At 37.2% G+C, this 16,756-nt stretch overlaps 1 protein-coding gene across 9 annotated transcripts in view; it reads right to left on the bottom strand.

Moving 5' to 3' along the window:
- Nucleotides 1-16,756, bottom strand: part of CCDC138 (coiled-coil domain containing 138) — a 147,080-nt gene that overhangs the window by 46,362 nt on the left and 83,962 nt on the right. For all 9 annotated transcript variants that reach the window (XM_036026623.1, XM_036026626.1, XM_036026620.1 and 6 more), the window contains one exon: nucleotides 6,473-6,665. In XM_036026623.1, coding sequence (XP_035882516.1) covers nucleotides 6,473-6,665 — 193 coding nt within the window. The remainder of the gene's footprint in view (nucleotides 1-6,472; nucleotides 6,666-16,756) is intronic.

Genomic DNA, 16,756 nt, shown 5'->3' on the forward strand with positions numbered 1-16,756 from the left:
GTCCTTTGCCCATTTTTTAATTGGGTTTGTGGTGGGGTTTTTTGTAGGGCTTTTTTTTTTTTTTGTCTTTCCAGCATGAAGTCATTTGAGATCTTTATATATTTTGGAGATCAAACCTTTGTCTGAGGTATCCTTGGAAAATATGTTTCCCATATGGTAGGTTCTCTTTTCATTTTAATTCTGTTTTCTTCAGCTGTGCAGAAGCTTTTTATTTTGATGAGACCCCATTTGCTTATTCTTTCCTTTATGTTCCTTGCTCTAGAGGATGTATCAGTGAAAATGTTGCTGCGTAGAATATCTGAGATTTTCCTGCCTATATTCTCCTGGAGGACTTTTATGGTGTCATTACTTATATTTATGACTTTTATCCACATTGAATTTATTTTTGTGTATGGTGTAAGTTGGTGCTTGAGTTTCACCTTTTTTTTTTTTTTTTTTTGCATGTAGCTGTCCAGATCTCCCAACACCATTTATTGAAGAGGATATTTTTGCTCCATTCTATGCTGCTTCCCTCTTTGTAAAATATTAAGTGACCATAGAGACTTGGGTTTACTTCTAGGCTCTCTATTCTGTTCCATTGGTCCACGTGTCCATTTTTATGCCAGTACCAGGCTGTTTTGATTGCAGTGGCTTTGTAATACAGTTTGAGATCAGGTATTGTGATCCCTCCTACTCTGATCCTCTTTCTCAAAATTGCAGCAGCTATTCAGGGTCATATATTGTTCCATATAAATTTTTGAAGTGTTTGTTTCATATCTGTAAAATATGCCACTGGTATTTCAATAGGTGTTGCATTTAATGTATAAATTGCTTTGGATAGTATGGACATTTTGATTATGTTAATTATTCCACTCTGTGAATAAGTATATGTTGCCATTTGTTTGTGTCTTCATTAATTTCTTTCCTCAGTGTTATGTAATTTTCTGAGTATAGGTCTTTTACTTCCATGGTTAGGTATATTCCTAGATATTTTATCTTGTTTCTATATCAAATGGGATTTTTTTCCCTGATTTCTCTTTCTGATATTCCATTGTTGTTATACAAAATGCCTTTGATTTCTGAATATTGACTTTGTATCCCACTGTTTTGCCAAATTTACTTATCAGGTCAAGCAGATTTTTGGTGGAGTCTATAGGATTTTCTATATACACTGTCATGTCATCTGCAAACAATGACAGTTTTGTTTCCTCTTTTTCAATTTGGATGCACTTTATTTCTTTTTTTGTCTTATTGCTGTGGCTATGACTTCCAATACTATGTTGAAGAGGTGGTGAAAGTGAACAAACTTGTCTTGTTCCTCATCTTTGTGGGAAACTTTTTAGTTTTTGTCCATTGAGTATGATGCTGGCCATAGGTCTCTCCTATGTGGCCTTTATTATGTTGAGGAATGCTCCCTCTACTCCCACTTTGCTGAGTGTTATCATAATGGGTGTTGTACCTTATCAAATGCTTTTTCTGCATCTATTGATAGGATCATGTGATTTTGTTCTTTACTTTTGCTTATGTGATGTATTACATTTATTTATTTGCAAATATTGTACCATTCTTGCATCCTGGGATGAATCCAGCTGAATCATGATATATGATTTTTTAATGTATTGCTAGATGAAGTTTGCCGAAATTTTGTTGAGGATTTTAACGCCTATGTTCATCAGCAGTATTGACCTCAAGTTTTCTTTCCTTGTTGCATCTTTATCTGGTTTGGGGATTAGGATTACGCTGGTTTCATAGAAAAATATTGGGAGTTTCCCGTCTTCTTGAATTTTGGGGAATAGTTTGTGAAGTACAAGGGTTAGCTCTTCCTTAAATGCTTTGTAGAATCCTCCTGTGAAACTCAATGGTCCAGGGCTTCTGTGTATTGGGAGTGTTTTGATTACGGCCTCAATTTTGTCAGCTGTTATTGGTCTGTTCAGGCTTTTTGATTCTTCTTCATTGAGTTTTGGAAGACTATATTTTTCCATAAATGTATCCATTTCACCTAGTTTTTCAAATTTCTTGGCATATAGTTCTTTGTAGCCATTTCTTACAATGACTTCTTACAACTGTGATAGCAGCTGTAATCTCTCCTCTTTCATTTCTGATTTTGTTTATTTGGGTCCTCTCTCCTTTCTTCTTGCTAAGTCTACCTCAAGGCTTCTCAATTTTGTTTATCTTTTCAAAGAACCAGCTCCAGGATTCATTGATCCTTAGAATTGTGCTTTTAGTCTCTATGTCATTTAATTCTGCTCTGATCTTGGTTATTTCCTTCCCTCTACTTGCTCTGGGCTGTCTTTGTTGTTGTTCCTCCAGTTCTTGTAGGTGTAGGGTTAGACTTTTTATTGAAATGTTTCTATTTTTTTTTAGGTAAGCCTGTATCAGTATGAACTTCTCCCTCAGGACTGCCTTCACTGTGTCCCATGAGTTTGGGGTTATTGTTACTTCATTTTGATTTATTTCCAGAAATGTTTGGATTTCTTCCTTGATTTCATTCTTAACCCATTCATTGTTTAATAGCATGCTATTCAATCTCCACAAATTTGAGTATTTTTGTGATTTTTCCTTGAGGTTGGTTTCTAGCTTCAGTCCCTTGTGGTTCAAAAAAATGCTTCTTATGATTTCAATTTTCTTGAATTTATTGAGGCTTCTTTTGTGTTCTATTATGTGGTCTATCTTTGAAAATGTTCCATGCTCACTTGAAAAGAATGTGTATTTTGCTTATTGGGCAGAAAGGCTCTATATATATCAGTTAAGTCCATTTGATTTAGGGCATTATTGAATGCCACAATATCTTTGTTGATATTTTGTTTGGAAGATCTGTCCATTTTTGATAGTGGGGTGTTGACATCCCCTACGATAATTGTGTTGCTGTCAATATCTTTCTTAACGTCCTTCAAGGTTTTTTTTTATGTATTTCGGTGCTCCTATGTTGGGTGCATATATATTTTTGCAATGTTGATGTCTTCTTGATGGATTCCTCCCTTGAGTATCTCATGAAGCGACCTTCTTGGTCTCTCTGGCCTTTTTTTTTTTTTTTTGAAGTCTATTTTGTCTGATGTGAGTATTGTAACCCCAGCTTTTTTCCCCTGTCCATTTGCTTGGAATATTTTACCAGGCCTTCACATTCAGTCTGTGTAGGTATTTTGTTCTGAGGTGGGTCTCCTGTAAGAAGCATATGTGTGAGTCATGATTTCTCATCCATTCAGCTACTCTATGTCTTTTGATTGGAGCTTTCAATCCATTTACATTTAAGGTTATTATTGATAGGTACTTTTCATTGCCATTTTTTCGTACCTGTGTTCCTTTCTCTCTCTCTCCCCCACCCTTCCTTTTCTTAAAGCAGTCCCTTTAGCATCTCTTGCATAGCTGGTTTGTGGAAGGTGTAGTCTTTTAGACTTCTTTTGTCTGGGAAGATCCTTATTTGGCCTTCCATTTTAATTGTGGGCTTGCTGGATAGATTGATTAGTCTTGCTTGCAGGCCTTTGGTTTTCAATACTGGGAATATTTCTTGCCATTTCCTCTGTCTTGGAATGTTTCTATTGAGAAGTCAGCTGCCAGTCTTACTGGGGCTCCCTTGTATGTGACTTCCTGTTTCTCACTTCCTGCCTTTAAATTCTCTCTTTGTCTTGGAATTTTGTCATTTTAATTTTGATGTGTCTTGAAGTGGGCCTCTTTGGGTTTGTCTTGATTGGGATTCTCTGTTTCCTGGATTTGTCTGGCCTTTTCTCTCATCAAATTAGGGAAGTTTTCTATCATTACTCTTTCAAACAGGTTTTCTATTCCTTGCTCCTCCTCTTCTCTTTCCTCTGTTTTATGGATATTACTTCAAGTTGTCTTGCAGTTCCCTTACCACCTCTTCATTCTCCTGAGTCTCTTTTCCTTTTCTTGCTCTTTCTTGGTGTTTTTTTTCTACCTTTTCCTCTAGTTCCCTGATTTGATCCTCTGCTACATTCAGCCTGCTTGTAATTCCTTCTAGTGTATTTTTTATTTCTGAGATCTTATTTTTCATTTTTTCTGTTTTCTGTTTATAGTTTCTATTTCCTTTTTCATACTGTTGTAGTTCTCACTCAGTTCCTTTCAGTTTTCTGTGAATTCTTTGAGTATCTTCATAACCATTACTTTGAATTCTACATCTGATAGTTTGCTTACCTCCATTTCATTTCGCTGTTCTAGTGGGGAGTCTCCCATTCCTTTTGATTGTATATTCTTTTTTTCTCCCCACTTTAGGTCGCTTTTTTTGTTTGTTTCTGTGCTTCCCAATGTTTCATTTTGTTGGCTGTCTTTGTAGGATAAAATTCTATGGTAGGAATTAATAGTTCCTACCCTATGGTAGGGTTCAGTGGTATGGTCTCTTTGATCTCCTTGTCTAGACGCTCTAGGTTTGCCCTTCCTTCTGTTTGTGTGGGCTCTCTTGTTGTACTTGGGTTTTTACCTTTTGGTGATTCATTTGTTGGTGGTTTTTCTCCCCCAGCAGGTACACTGATGTTCACAGCTCCCACCTATTCTTGTATGTGATCAGGGCAGGGAGTACACAAAATGGATTAAGAAATCAGGAGAGTATTTTATGGGATTTAAAGTACCAGCAAGTAGAGAAGAGAGAGGAATACTTATCTTTGGATAAGTATAGCTGTTAACTGTGATATCTCACCCAACTAGCCACTTTTTATAAAAGGTGAAAGAGAGGTAAGACTCTTGTTAGAGGGGAGGAGAATTGTTAGCTGAATCCAGAAAACAGAACACTTGTGCAAGGTTAGATGATGAGATATAGTGAGAGTAAAGGATAGAAACGAAGCATAGTATGAAAAAGAATAGAGTTCACCAGAATAATAATAATGCTCAGGATTGAAGTGAAGTGGGCTAAGATCATGGAGGGTTGCTGTGTAGTATGTACAATTGTATGGAACAATTATTTACAATAGTACTGGAACAACAATAATATGACAGGAAATATATGATTTGGCTAAACAATAGAAAGTACCCAATCAACAGTTGTGTGTTATTAGAACACAGGCAAAGTGAAGAAGGAAAATTAAAATACAATAAAGAGAAAATAAGGAAAACCAGTCAAATGATGCAATGAAACAGAGAAATAAAATGAGGAAAACCAAAGATAAGAGAAATTAAAAAATGCTAATAAAATAAAATGTAAAAATAATGAAATAATAATAATAATACACACAAACAATAAAATGCCAGCTCTACGGGGTAGCAAAGTGACATTTGTTTCAGTTTCTCAGTTTTGGGGGTTAGCCTTGTGCTCCACCTATGGATCGGTGTCCAGGCCTTTCATAACTCCATGTCTTATTGTCTCACTTGGAGAAAGAAAGAAAAGGAAAAAAAAGAGAGAGGAACGAAAACAATAAGTCTCCTGCTGACTTTAAACCCGTTCAGTGAGTTCTGCTGGTCTTCCTGGATGCCACAGGAAGAGGAAGGCTGGGCTTCACTTTTTTACCTTCTTATGGTTTTGAGAGGAGAGGGACCAGGTCTGGGCCACAATATTTGCAGTTGTCCAGCTTCTGGCCCAGGTCCTCTATGAGCTGCCAGACTCAAATCAGCCACTCCGTCTCTGGGCATGCAGTACAAGTCAAGCTCAGGAGCACTGTTCCTGACTGAAACATTTTTTAATTCATTGATTTCCATTCACTATTATATGTGAAGTACTATGCTAGGTGCCAGGGGACATAATAGTATAAAGGTATTTTTTTTCCCCTCAAGAAACTTAAAAACTAGTACAGGAATTGAAAAGTTTTCTGTAAGGGGCCACACAACAGTATTATGAGCTCTGGGGGAAATAAAGTTTCCGTTGCCAACTACTAAGCTCTGTTGTACACCAAAAGCAGTCACAGATAACAGACAACAAATAAGCATGGATGTGTTCAAAGAAAACTTTATTTACAGCTAGTGGGCCAGATTTGGCAAATGGGCTATAGCTTGCCTACATCTGCTCTGGTGGAAAATAATTAATGAGCAATCTCAATATTATATGGTAAACACAGTGATAGTGGTAAGCCAAGGTTGTTATAGAACATGGTACAAAAGAATCAACTTACGTTCTAGGAGGGACAACAATTTAACTGATGCCTCTATTGTCTCAAATTCAAAAATTAAAAGTAGTTTTTATAATGTGCTACCATTATAAAAGAATTTTTAAGACTTTATTCACTTTTAGAGAGAGGGGAAGGGAGGGATAAAAAGAGGGAGAGAAACACTGATGTGTAAGAGATACATTAATCAGTTGCATCTTGCACACCCACAACTGGGGACCTGGCCTGTAACCTAAGCATGTACCCTGACTTGGAATCAAACCAGAGACCTTTGGGTTCACAGACTGGCACTCAACTCACTGAGCCACACTAGCCAGGGTCCATTATAAAACAATTTAAAATCTCATTCTGGAAATGTAAAACATATTTGACTATGAAAACATTGCTCAATTATATAGTATTCTCCTGGTTGTTTATGAAAAATTATACAATAAGCACATTTGAAAGCTTACCTTGAGTGACTGTTTTGAGAACAATTAAAGTTGATAAAAATCTTAATGGCAAATTGGAACTCCTAAAGAAAGCAGCTGTCTTTGGTTTATTCTCCATAGAATGCTCTGAAGAATTATCCTGAATTGCCTTAGTTACTACTCCTTTGAATATGTCTTCACCCAGTCTCCTCAGTGTTGATGTCATAGTTGAATGCTGTTAAAAATATGTATTATCTTAGTATACTTATGTTCAGAAAATATAATTTTAAATACAGTCTAACATATGAACTAAAGATGTCTATGTCTTGCTAATTAAAAATATAAAACAGTTGAAAATATGCAAGCCTGCAAAGTAATAACTTATAATCAACTTAAAATTACTTATGACTATGTATTTTTCTAAAAGAAATGGGCAGTCTACTAGAATTAGAAAGTTGAAAAGAATAATTTGCTGAGAATAAAATTAGAGGAATAGAAGTGAAATTCAATTTCAAAATGTTTAAAAGGATAGGATCATGAGATATTTCTGGTACAGAGAGGTCAAAGTAACAGAGACAGACTCTACAGGCTGTTCATTGCTCTACCATTAGTATTAAGTGGCTTATCAGGTATATCTTACAGTGTTAGCTTATAAAGTGATCGACCATGCCCTCACTACCTTAGAGCTCAGTATGACTATAAATGTCACAATGATTTTGATAAGTTTAAGTTTCAGAAGAATAAAATACTGGGTGAGAATCTAGAATTATTAACATGGCAAATAAACTAAAAGAAGAAAATATGCAAAAGAGAAATAATAGCACATAACTACCTCTAAAATAAAGGGAAATCATTCCAAACTGCTGCAGGAGAGAATGCTTTTGCCAGACATACAAATAATTTATATTTTTCTTTATTATTACTTAGTACTCCAAACCCTGAGTTTGATAAGTTTCCCCATTCTATGAAAATTTGTGACCAATTGGTACCCAAATCAGTTTTGATCTTAGAAAATGAATAACAAGAATTAGAATTTCTGTTCAGATTTTATGGGGATCAAAGGCCAAAAATAATTGGGTGGTAAGGGGCACAAGCACTGCAATCTAATTTAAATATATTGTCAATAGTTTTTAATATCACTAGGAAAAGATAACACATACGTGTTTTAAAACCTTTCTGTAAAAAGATAGAAGAAAGTATTTCAAAATTCTACTTAGAATAATTGTGTTAGAATGATAAGATCAGGAGAAATTTGCTTATTTCAAAAGTATCTATAATGCTTTATACTATACTTTAAAATGGGAAGTACACTTTTTATTTTTGATAACATATTGATACTATTTGCCTTTAAGTGAAACAGAAGAGGGAAAAAACACAAAAAATAGCATTTTTGATAGTTATTGAAACTTCACCCAATCACTGAAATCTTTGCTGAAATCATATGGGTACTGACTTTTTCATTCATAGTATAGTACGTGATTTTTCTACTTGGGTTATTCATCTTTACCAGAATTTGAATTAAAACATTGGCATTAAACCACATTTTGTAGGGTGCAAAATATGTCAAGAATAACTGACCCCAAAATATAACAAGTTTTTAAAAATAAAACACTTCTGGCTATAGGAGTACTTTTCCCTAGTCTTCCTGCTCTAAAAACAACATAAATCCCTAGACATTATACAGAAAACAAATAAGATGACTCCAAAAGATTTAGTTCTTTGAGTTATCTGATGCCTCATATTCCCTTGACTTGGAGCTGAGAAAGCTGGCAACCTGACAATGCCAAACTGCCCCAACAAAAGGCTGCTCTCTTTAGCCAAAAGAATAGGAAAATGGTAGCATAGCAAGATAAAAAAAAAACTCAGACAAAACCATGTGCCAGCCAAATACCCCCACCAAGATCAGCAAAGTGGCCCAACCCCAATCCAGACCAGCAAAGCATAATGTGGTATCAGTAAAGGCCATGTGGGAAGTTGTAATGAGGCACTGCTAGCCCTCCTAGTTAGGGAGGTATCAGGAAGATCTAGTAAGGGGCCAAAACTGACCCTCTCCCCTAGATAATATCAAGAGCTAGTGGGGAATCTGGACTTCTACCTCACTGGAAAATAAAGAGGAGGTACCTCCCCACCCTTTCCTCCACCACAGCAGTGTCAAAGAAAGCCAGATAAAACAAAATGTTTAATAAGACCCAGAATCTTACAACATAATATCAAAATGTCCAGTTTTCAATTAAAAACTCACTAATCACATCAAAAACTAGGAAGATATCAAAATGAATTAAAAAAGTTACTAACACCAACATGACAAAGATGTTAGAATTACCTGACAATCATTTTAAAGCAACCATGATAAAATGAGAAATTATGTTTTTAAGTACAAATTGGAAAACTTATCAAAGAAATAGTCTTACTAATGAAAATAATGAAGAATCAAAAGAAAATTTTGTAACTGAAAATACAATAACCAAAATTAAAAACTCAGTGGATACCTTTAACAGCAGTATGGAGGGAAGACAGGAAAGAACCAGTTAACTGGAAAATAAAACAATAGAAATTACCCAATCTGAACAACAGAAGAAAAACCTGAGAAAAAACATAAACAGAGCCAAAGAACTGAAGGTCTATAACAAAAGATCTAACAATAATGTCTATCAGAATCCTGAATTAAAAAAAAAATCACATGGAGCTAAAAAAAAAATACTTGAAGACATAATGACTGTAAACTTTCCAGACTTGACCAAAAATCACATCCGAAGGTTGAAGAAGGTAAGAAAACAGAAACATGATGAATCCAAAGAAATCAGTAATACACATCATAGCCAAAATTATGAAAACCAAAGAAAAAAGAAAAAAATTGAAAGCAGTGATAGAGAAATGAACATATTTCGGGAAAGGAATTCAAATGACAGTGGGTTTCTTATCACAAACCATGAAAGTCATCTAAAAGGAACTGGCACATTTTTTAAGTACAAGAAAAGACAAGTCATCCCAGAATGTGATATCTAGTGAAAATACCCTTCAGGGATGAAGGGAAAATCAGGACATTATAGGATGAAGAAAAGACTAAAACAATCTGTCATCAGCAGACCTACTTCGAAAGACTACCAAAGGGAAGTTCTATAAACAGAAATGAAATGATAAAAGAAAGACTACTGAACATCAGGAATCAAGAAAGGAAGAAAAAAAGGAAACAATAAGCAAAATACAGGTAAGTATAACAGACTTTCCTTCTCAAATTTCATGTTTGACAGATGAAGCAAAAATGGTAACACTGCTAATCTGGTTCTCTATATACCTAGAAGAGTATTAACACAATTATGGGGGGAGGTTAAAGGAAGGCAAGATTTCTATGAACTAAAATGACAAAACCATTAGATGGTAATAGTTACTTATATATGGTGTAATACCTTGAAAAATTACTAAAAAAGCTGTACAAACAGATACACTCAAGCTGTAAGGATAACTCAAAATGGAATTCTAAGAAAATGTTTAAGTAACCCAGATGAAAGCAGGTAAAAGAAACCAAAGAAATGAAGAACAGACAAAAAAGAACAGTAAACAAACAAACAAACAAAAAACAGACTGAAGCCCTACCATAAATGTCCTAGGTACACCAATTAAAACAGACAAGTTAAAGTTGATTAAGTTGATTAACAACATAAACTAGCTATATGCTATCTACTAAAAACCTCATTTCAAATATAATAATGTAAGCAGACCAATTAAAAGAATGAAAGAAGACATGATGAATTAAATGAAAGCAGAAGTGGCTATATTAGTAGTATCAGAGACTGGACCTGAAAATGAAGGAAACTGTCAGGGACAGAAAGGGATGTTATATGATGATAAAAGAGTTAATCCATTAAGAAGACATAATTCTAAATGTATGTGTTCTAACAGTTCCAAAATATGTGAGCCTAAAACTAATAAAACCCAACAGCAGAAATATATAAATCCACAATTTTAGCTGAAGACTTCAACATTCCTTTCTGAACAATTGATACAACTAGACAGAATCTTAGCAAGGCTATGAAACTCAACACCATCAACCAGCAGGATCTAATCCATACTTACAGAACACTCTACACAACAATAGCGGAATACACAGTTTCAGCCAAAAAAGAAAAAATCAGTAATACAACCAAACTAGAAAACCAGTAAGATAACAAAAAGACTTATAACGAACTTCTAAATAATACATGGGAGGGTCAAAGAGGACGTCTCAAGCAAAATTTTTTAAAAATAAAGTTAATTGAAAGTAAATGAAAATGCAATGTATCAAAATTTATGGGCCACAGTTAAAGCAGTGCTGGCAGAAAAATGTCATTAAATGCATGTATTAGAAAAGAAAAGTCTCAAATCAATAATATTTTTCACCTCTGCAACCTAAAAAAAGGAGATGAGAGGAGGGGAAGATGGCAGTGAAGTAGGTGGGAGTGGAGCCCACTTTTCCTTGTGCCCAGCTGGAACACCTAGAAACAGAGTGAACAGCCAATGGAATCCCAGTTTACATGAAGCTTGGAGGAAAAAAATTGCAGAGGATACTGAAAAACAGGCAGTGAGGAGAGTGCACTGGGATGGTAATGTTCCTGGGATCTATACCAGGACCAAGGCTGCTCTGGCCCCCAGCCCCGCGCCTGCTGCACAATATGGGGAGGAGAGTTAGAGCACCAGCTCCCTCCCCTACCAGAGCAGGGAGGGCAGCCTGGCACTAGGAGGGACCTAGGTGCTGAAAGTCGCTGGGGGAATTAGAGATGAAGTGGGAGACACACAGAGGCGGTACACACCCCCTGGGACTGTGGATGCTGGAACGACAGAAATGGAGATGCCAGGCGGTATCTGGAGATAAAGGAGTTGAGCCGTGTCAGACCCAGACTTGGATAGCCTCCAGAGTAGCAGAAAAAGTGGGGCTGTGCGAGGCAGTTGTTAAGAACAGCGGGCAGCTGCTTTGTAAGGAACTCTCTAGCAGTGGCTAGCGCAACCCAAAGGAGATTTTAGCTACGCTCGCCCAGAGGAAGTGGCAGAAGGGAACTCTCTGTGTCCCCCTAGTCTCGCACAGTGCACCCAAACATAGTAGCTGAGCTGAACCCTGTGCCCCACCTGTCTGGCACTGCTCCCACTCAGAGTAAGTAGAGGTGGGGAACCTTGCACCCTGCCTGTCTCACACTGCACGCACCCAGAGTGAGTGGAGGAGGGGAACTGTGCCCCCCCCCCCCCCCCCACCCCGCAGCTCTGGCACCAAGTGCCTAACTTGTCTCGAGCTCAGCACCAGAGATTGACTCATGCTGTGAGCAGCTGAGTGGCTGATTTGAGCCTGGCAGCTCACAGAAGACCTCTGTGGAGGCCAGGAAACTGTGAATAGTGCAACCCAAACCTGGTCCCCATCCTCTCAGAACCAAAGGAAGGGAGAAAAAGGAAGCCCAGCCCCCTTTTCAGTAGCATCTAGGAAGACCAGCAGAACTCACTGAACAGGTTTAAAGTCAGCAGGAGGCTTATTGTTATCTTTTTTTTCTTTTTTCATCATTTTTCTTCCCACCCCCGCTTTTTTCCTTCTTTTTCTTCTTTTTTTTTCTTCCAAGTGAGACAATAAGACAGTTACAAAGGGCCCAGAGACAAATCAAAAGGGGAAGCACAAGGCTAATCCTGAAAACCAAAAACCTGACACAATGTCACTGTGCTATCCCCACAGAACAGGCATTTTATTGTGTATGTGTATTATTATTAGCATGCACTTACTTTTTACCACTTTTATTTTACTAGTATTTTTTATATCTCTTATATTTAGTTTTTCTAAAATTATTTCCCTGTTTAATTGCATTGCTTGACTGTTTTTCCTTATTCTCTCTCTGTATTGTATTTTAATTTTCCTTCTTTCATGTCACTCATGTTCCAATAACACCCAACTCTTGATCAGGTACTTTCTATTCTGTTTAGCCAAATCATATATTTCCTGTAAATTATTGTTGTTCCAGTACTACTGTAAATAATTGCTGTTCCATATAATTGTACATACTACACAGCAACCCTCCATGATCTTAGCCCATTCACTTTAACCCTGAGCATTAGTATTGTTGTGGTTAATTCTATTCTCTAACACAATCCATCTACTTTCTATCCTTTACTCTCACTATATCTCATCATCACTCAGCAAGCACTGTTTTCTGGATTCAGCTCGCAATCCTCCTCCCCTCTAACAAGAATCTTATCTCTCTTTCACCTTTTATAAAAAGTGGCTTAATCCATTTTGCTTACCCCTGCAACTGATCACATATAAGAATAGGGAGCTGAGAACATCAGTATACCTGCTGGAGGAAAAAAAAATAGCAACAAAGGAACCACCAAAAAGTAAAAACCCAACTACAACAAGAGAGCCCACACAAACAGAAGAAAGGGGAAACCTACAGTGTCCCGCTAAGTAGATCAGAGACGATACCACTGAACTTCATAGAATTCCTACCATACAATTTCACCCTACAAAGTCAGGTAAAAAGTGAAACATCAGGAAACACAGAAACAAACAAAAAGAGTCATCTAAAATGGTGACACATAAAATGAACATGCAATCAAAAGGAATGGAAGACTTCCCACTAAAAGAGATAAATGAAACGCAGGTAACCAACCTATCAGATATAGAATTCAAATTAATGGTTATAAAGTAGCTCAAAGAGCTCATAAACAACTACAAGGAACTGAGTGAGATCAACATCAGCGTGAAAAAGGAAATAGAAACTATAAACAAAAAACAGGAAATGAACAATAAACTTTCAGAAATAAAAAACATATTTGAAGGAATGACAAGCAGGCTGGATGAAGCAGATGATTGAACCAGTGAGCTGGAGGACAAGGTAAAAAAAACCTTCTAGATAGAGCAAGACAAAGAAAAGAGACTCAGAACAAACCAACAAGTGATAAGGGAACTGCAAGACAACATGAAATGTAACAATATCTGTGTAATAGAGATACCAGAAGGAGAAAAGAAGAGCAAGGGATACAACACCTATTTGAAAAAGTAATAATGGAAAACTTCCCTAATTTCATAAGAGAAAAAGTCACACAAATCCAGGAAACACAGAGAGTCCCAACCAAGAGGAACCCAAAGAGGCTTGCTTAAATACACATCATAATTAAAATGGCAAAATTTCAAGAAAAAAAGAGAATCTTAAAGACGGCAAGGGAAAAAGGGAAGTACAATACAAGGGAGCTGCAGTAAGACTAGTGGCTGATTTCTCAATGGAAACACTCCAAGACAGAAGAGATGGAAACAGATATTCCAAGTATTGAAAACCACAGGACTGCAAGCAAGACTACTCTATCCAGCAAGGCCCTCAATTCAAATGGAAGGCAAAAGAAGGAGCTTCCCAGACAAAAGAAGTCTAAAAGAATATAGCTCCCAAAAACCAGCTCTGCCAGAGATGTTATGGCACTGCTTTCAGTAAGGAAGAAAGTGAGAGAGAAAGGCACACAGCTATGAAAAAATGGCAATGAATAAGTACCTACCAATAATAACCTTAAACATAAATGGATTAAATGCTCCAATCCAATGATATAAAATAGCTGAATGGATAAGAAAGCATGACCCACACATATGCTGCCTACAAGAGACCCACCTCAGAACAAAAGACCTACACAGACTGAAAGTATGAAGGGTTGAAAACAAATATACCAAGCAAACGGACAGGGAAAAAAAGCCAGGGTAGCAATACTCATATCAGACAAAATAAACATCAAAAGAATAGCCATAAAAAGAGACCCAGAAGGTCATTTCATAATACTCAAGGGACAAATTCATCAAAAACACAACAACATTGTAAATATATATGCACCCAACACAGGAACACCGAAATACATAAAGAAAATCTTGGAGGACTTCAAGAAAGATATTGGCAGCAACACAATTATAGTAGGGGATTTTAAAACCTCGCGGTCAAACAGTGACAGATCTTCCAAACAAAATATCAACAAAGATATTGTGGCATTGAACAATGCCATAGATGAAATGGACTTCACTGATATATATAGAGCCTTTCATCCCAGAATACACATTCTTTTCGAGTGCACATGGAACATTTTCAAAGATAGACCACACGATAGGACACAAAACAAGCCTCAACAAATTCAACAAAATTGAAATAACAAGCATTTTCTTGAACCACAAGGGACTGAAACTAGAAACCAACCTCAAGGAAAAATCGCAAAAACACTCAAACTCATGGATATTGAATAGCATGCTATTAAACAATGAATGGGTCAAGAAGGAGATCAAGGGGGAAATCAAAAAGGTCCTGGAAACAAATTAACTAACAATAACCCAAAACTTACGGGACACAACAAAGGCAATCCTGAGAGGGAAATTCTAACTATACAGGACTACCTAAAAACAAATAGAAACATTTCAAATAAACAACCTAACCTTATGCCTACAAGAACAACAAGTACAGCCCAGAACAAGTAGAAGGAAGTAAATAACCAAAATCAGAGCAGAATTAAATGACATAGATATTAAAAGCACAATTATAAGGAACAATGAATACAGGAGCTGGTTCTTTGTAGAAATAAAGAAAATCAACAAGCCTTTAAGCAGGGTCATCAGGAAAAAAAGGAGAACACTCAAATAAACACAATCAGAAATGAAAGAGGAGAGATTACAACTGATACCACAGAAATACAAAAGATTGTAAGAAAATACTATGAAGAACCATATGCCAAGAGTGGACTTCTGGCCAAGATGGAGGTGTACATAGACACACTGTGCCTCCTTGAACAACCAAAATAAGGACAACAACATATTAAAAACAAAAAGAAACAACCAGTACTGACAGAAAACTGAAATGTATGGAAGTCGGACAACCAAGGAGTTAAAGAAGAAACATTCACCCGGACTGGTAGGAGGGGCAGAGTCAGGTGGCCAGGTAGAGAGGGCTCTTGGCAAACCAGCAACTAGCGGACCCAGACTCATAATGCAGCTGTGGGTGGACCCAGAGAGGCAGCAGATGTGGAGGGGCACAGCACACAAGGGGGCTGCCAGACCAGGAGGTCCCACGTTCCAGCACAGATAACCTAGGTGAAACTGGAGAGCAACAAAGACTGCACAACCCAGGGTTCCAGCAAGAGGAAATACAGCCTCAACACAACAATTAAAAACACCACTGGCAGATGAGGAACCAGGAGGAACTCCCAGCCTCACAGGAGAGTTTGATGCAGAAACCCATATGGTCATAGAACATATACAAACCCACCCATCGGGGAATCAGAACCAGAAGGGCCCAGTCTGTTTGGGGGAAGCGGTCTAAGTGACTGAAATCCAGCAGAGCGCAGAGCAAGTGCCATTGTTCCCTTTCGGACCGCTCCCCCACATACTGTGTCACAACCCAGCAACTGCGTTGCCCCGCCCTGGTGAACACCTAAGTCTCCACCCCTCATTACATAACTGGCACGTCAATACACACAAAAAAATTGCCCAAACAAGAAAAACAGATTGAAGCTCCAGAAAAAATACAACTAAGCAACAAAGAGATAGAGAACCTATCAGATGTACAATTCAAAGCACTGGTGATCAGGATGCTCACAGAATTGGTTGAATTTGATCACAAATTAGATGAAAAAATGAAGGCAACGCTAAGTGAAATAAAGGAAAATGTACAGGGAACCAAGAGTGATGGGAAGGAAATTGGAACTCTAATCGATGGAGTGGACCAGAAGGAAGAAAGAAACAACTAAACAGAAAAGAATGAAGAAAGAAGAATTCAAAAAAATGACGAGAGGCTTAGGATCCTCCAGGACATCTTTAAACATTCCAATATCCAAATTATAGGGGTACCAGAAGAAGAAGAGGAAGAGCAACAAGTGGAAAAGTTATTTCAAAAAAAAATAATAAAGGAGAACTTCTCCAATCTCGCAAAGAAAATATACTTCCAGAAAATCCAGGAAGCTCAGAGAGTCCCAAAGAAGTAGGACCCAAGGAAGCACACACCAAGGCACATCATAATTACATTACCCAAGATTAAAATGAAGGAGAGGATCCTAGAAGCAACAAGAGCTAAGGAGACAGTTACCTACAAAGGAGTACCCACCAGACTGTCAGCTGATTTCTAAAAAGAGACCTTATAGGCAAGAAGGGGCTGGAAAGAAGTATTCCAAGTCATGAAAAGCAAGGACCTACATCCAAGATTGCTCTATCCGGCAAAGCTCTCATTTAGAATGGAAGGGGAGATAAAGTGCTTCTCAAGTAAGGTCAAGTTAAAGGAGTTCATCATCACCAAGCCCTCATTATATGAAATGTTAAAGGGATCGATTTATCTAAGAGAGAGAAGATAAAAAGCATGTATA

The sequence above is a fragment of the Phyllostomus discolor genome, chromosome 5 (genome assembly GCF_004126475.2).
Source record: "Phyllostomus discolor isolate MPI-MPIP mPhyDis1 chromosome 5, mPhyDis1.pri.v3, whole genome shotgun sequence".
In the NCBI taxonomy this organism is placed as follows: Eukaryota; Metazoa; Chordata; class Mammalia; order Chiroptera; family Phyllostomidae; genus Phyllostomus; species Phyllostomus discolor.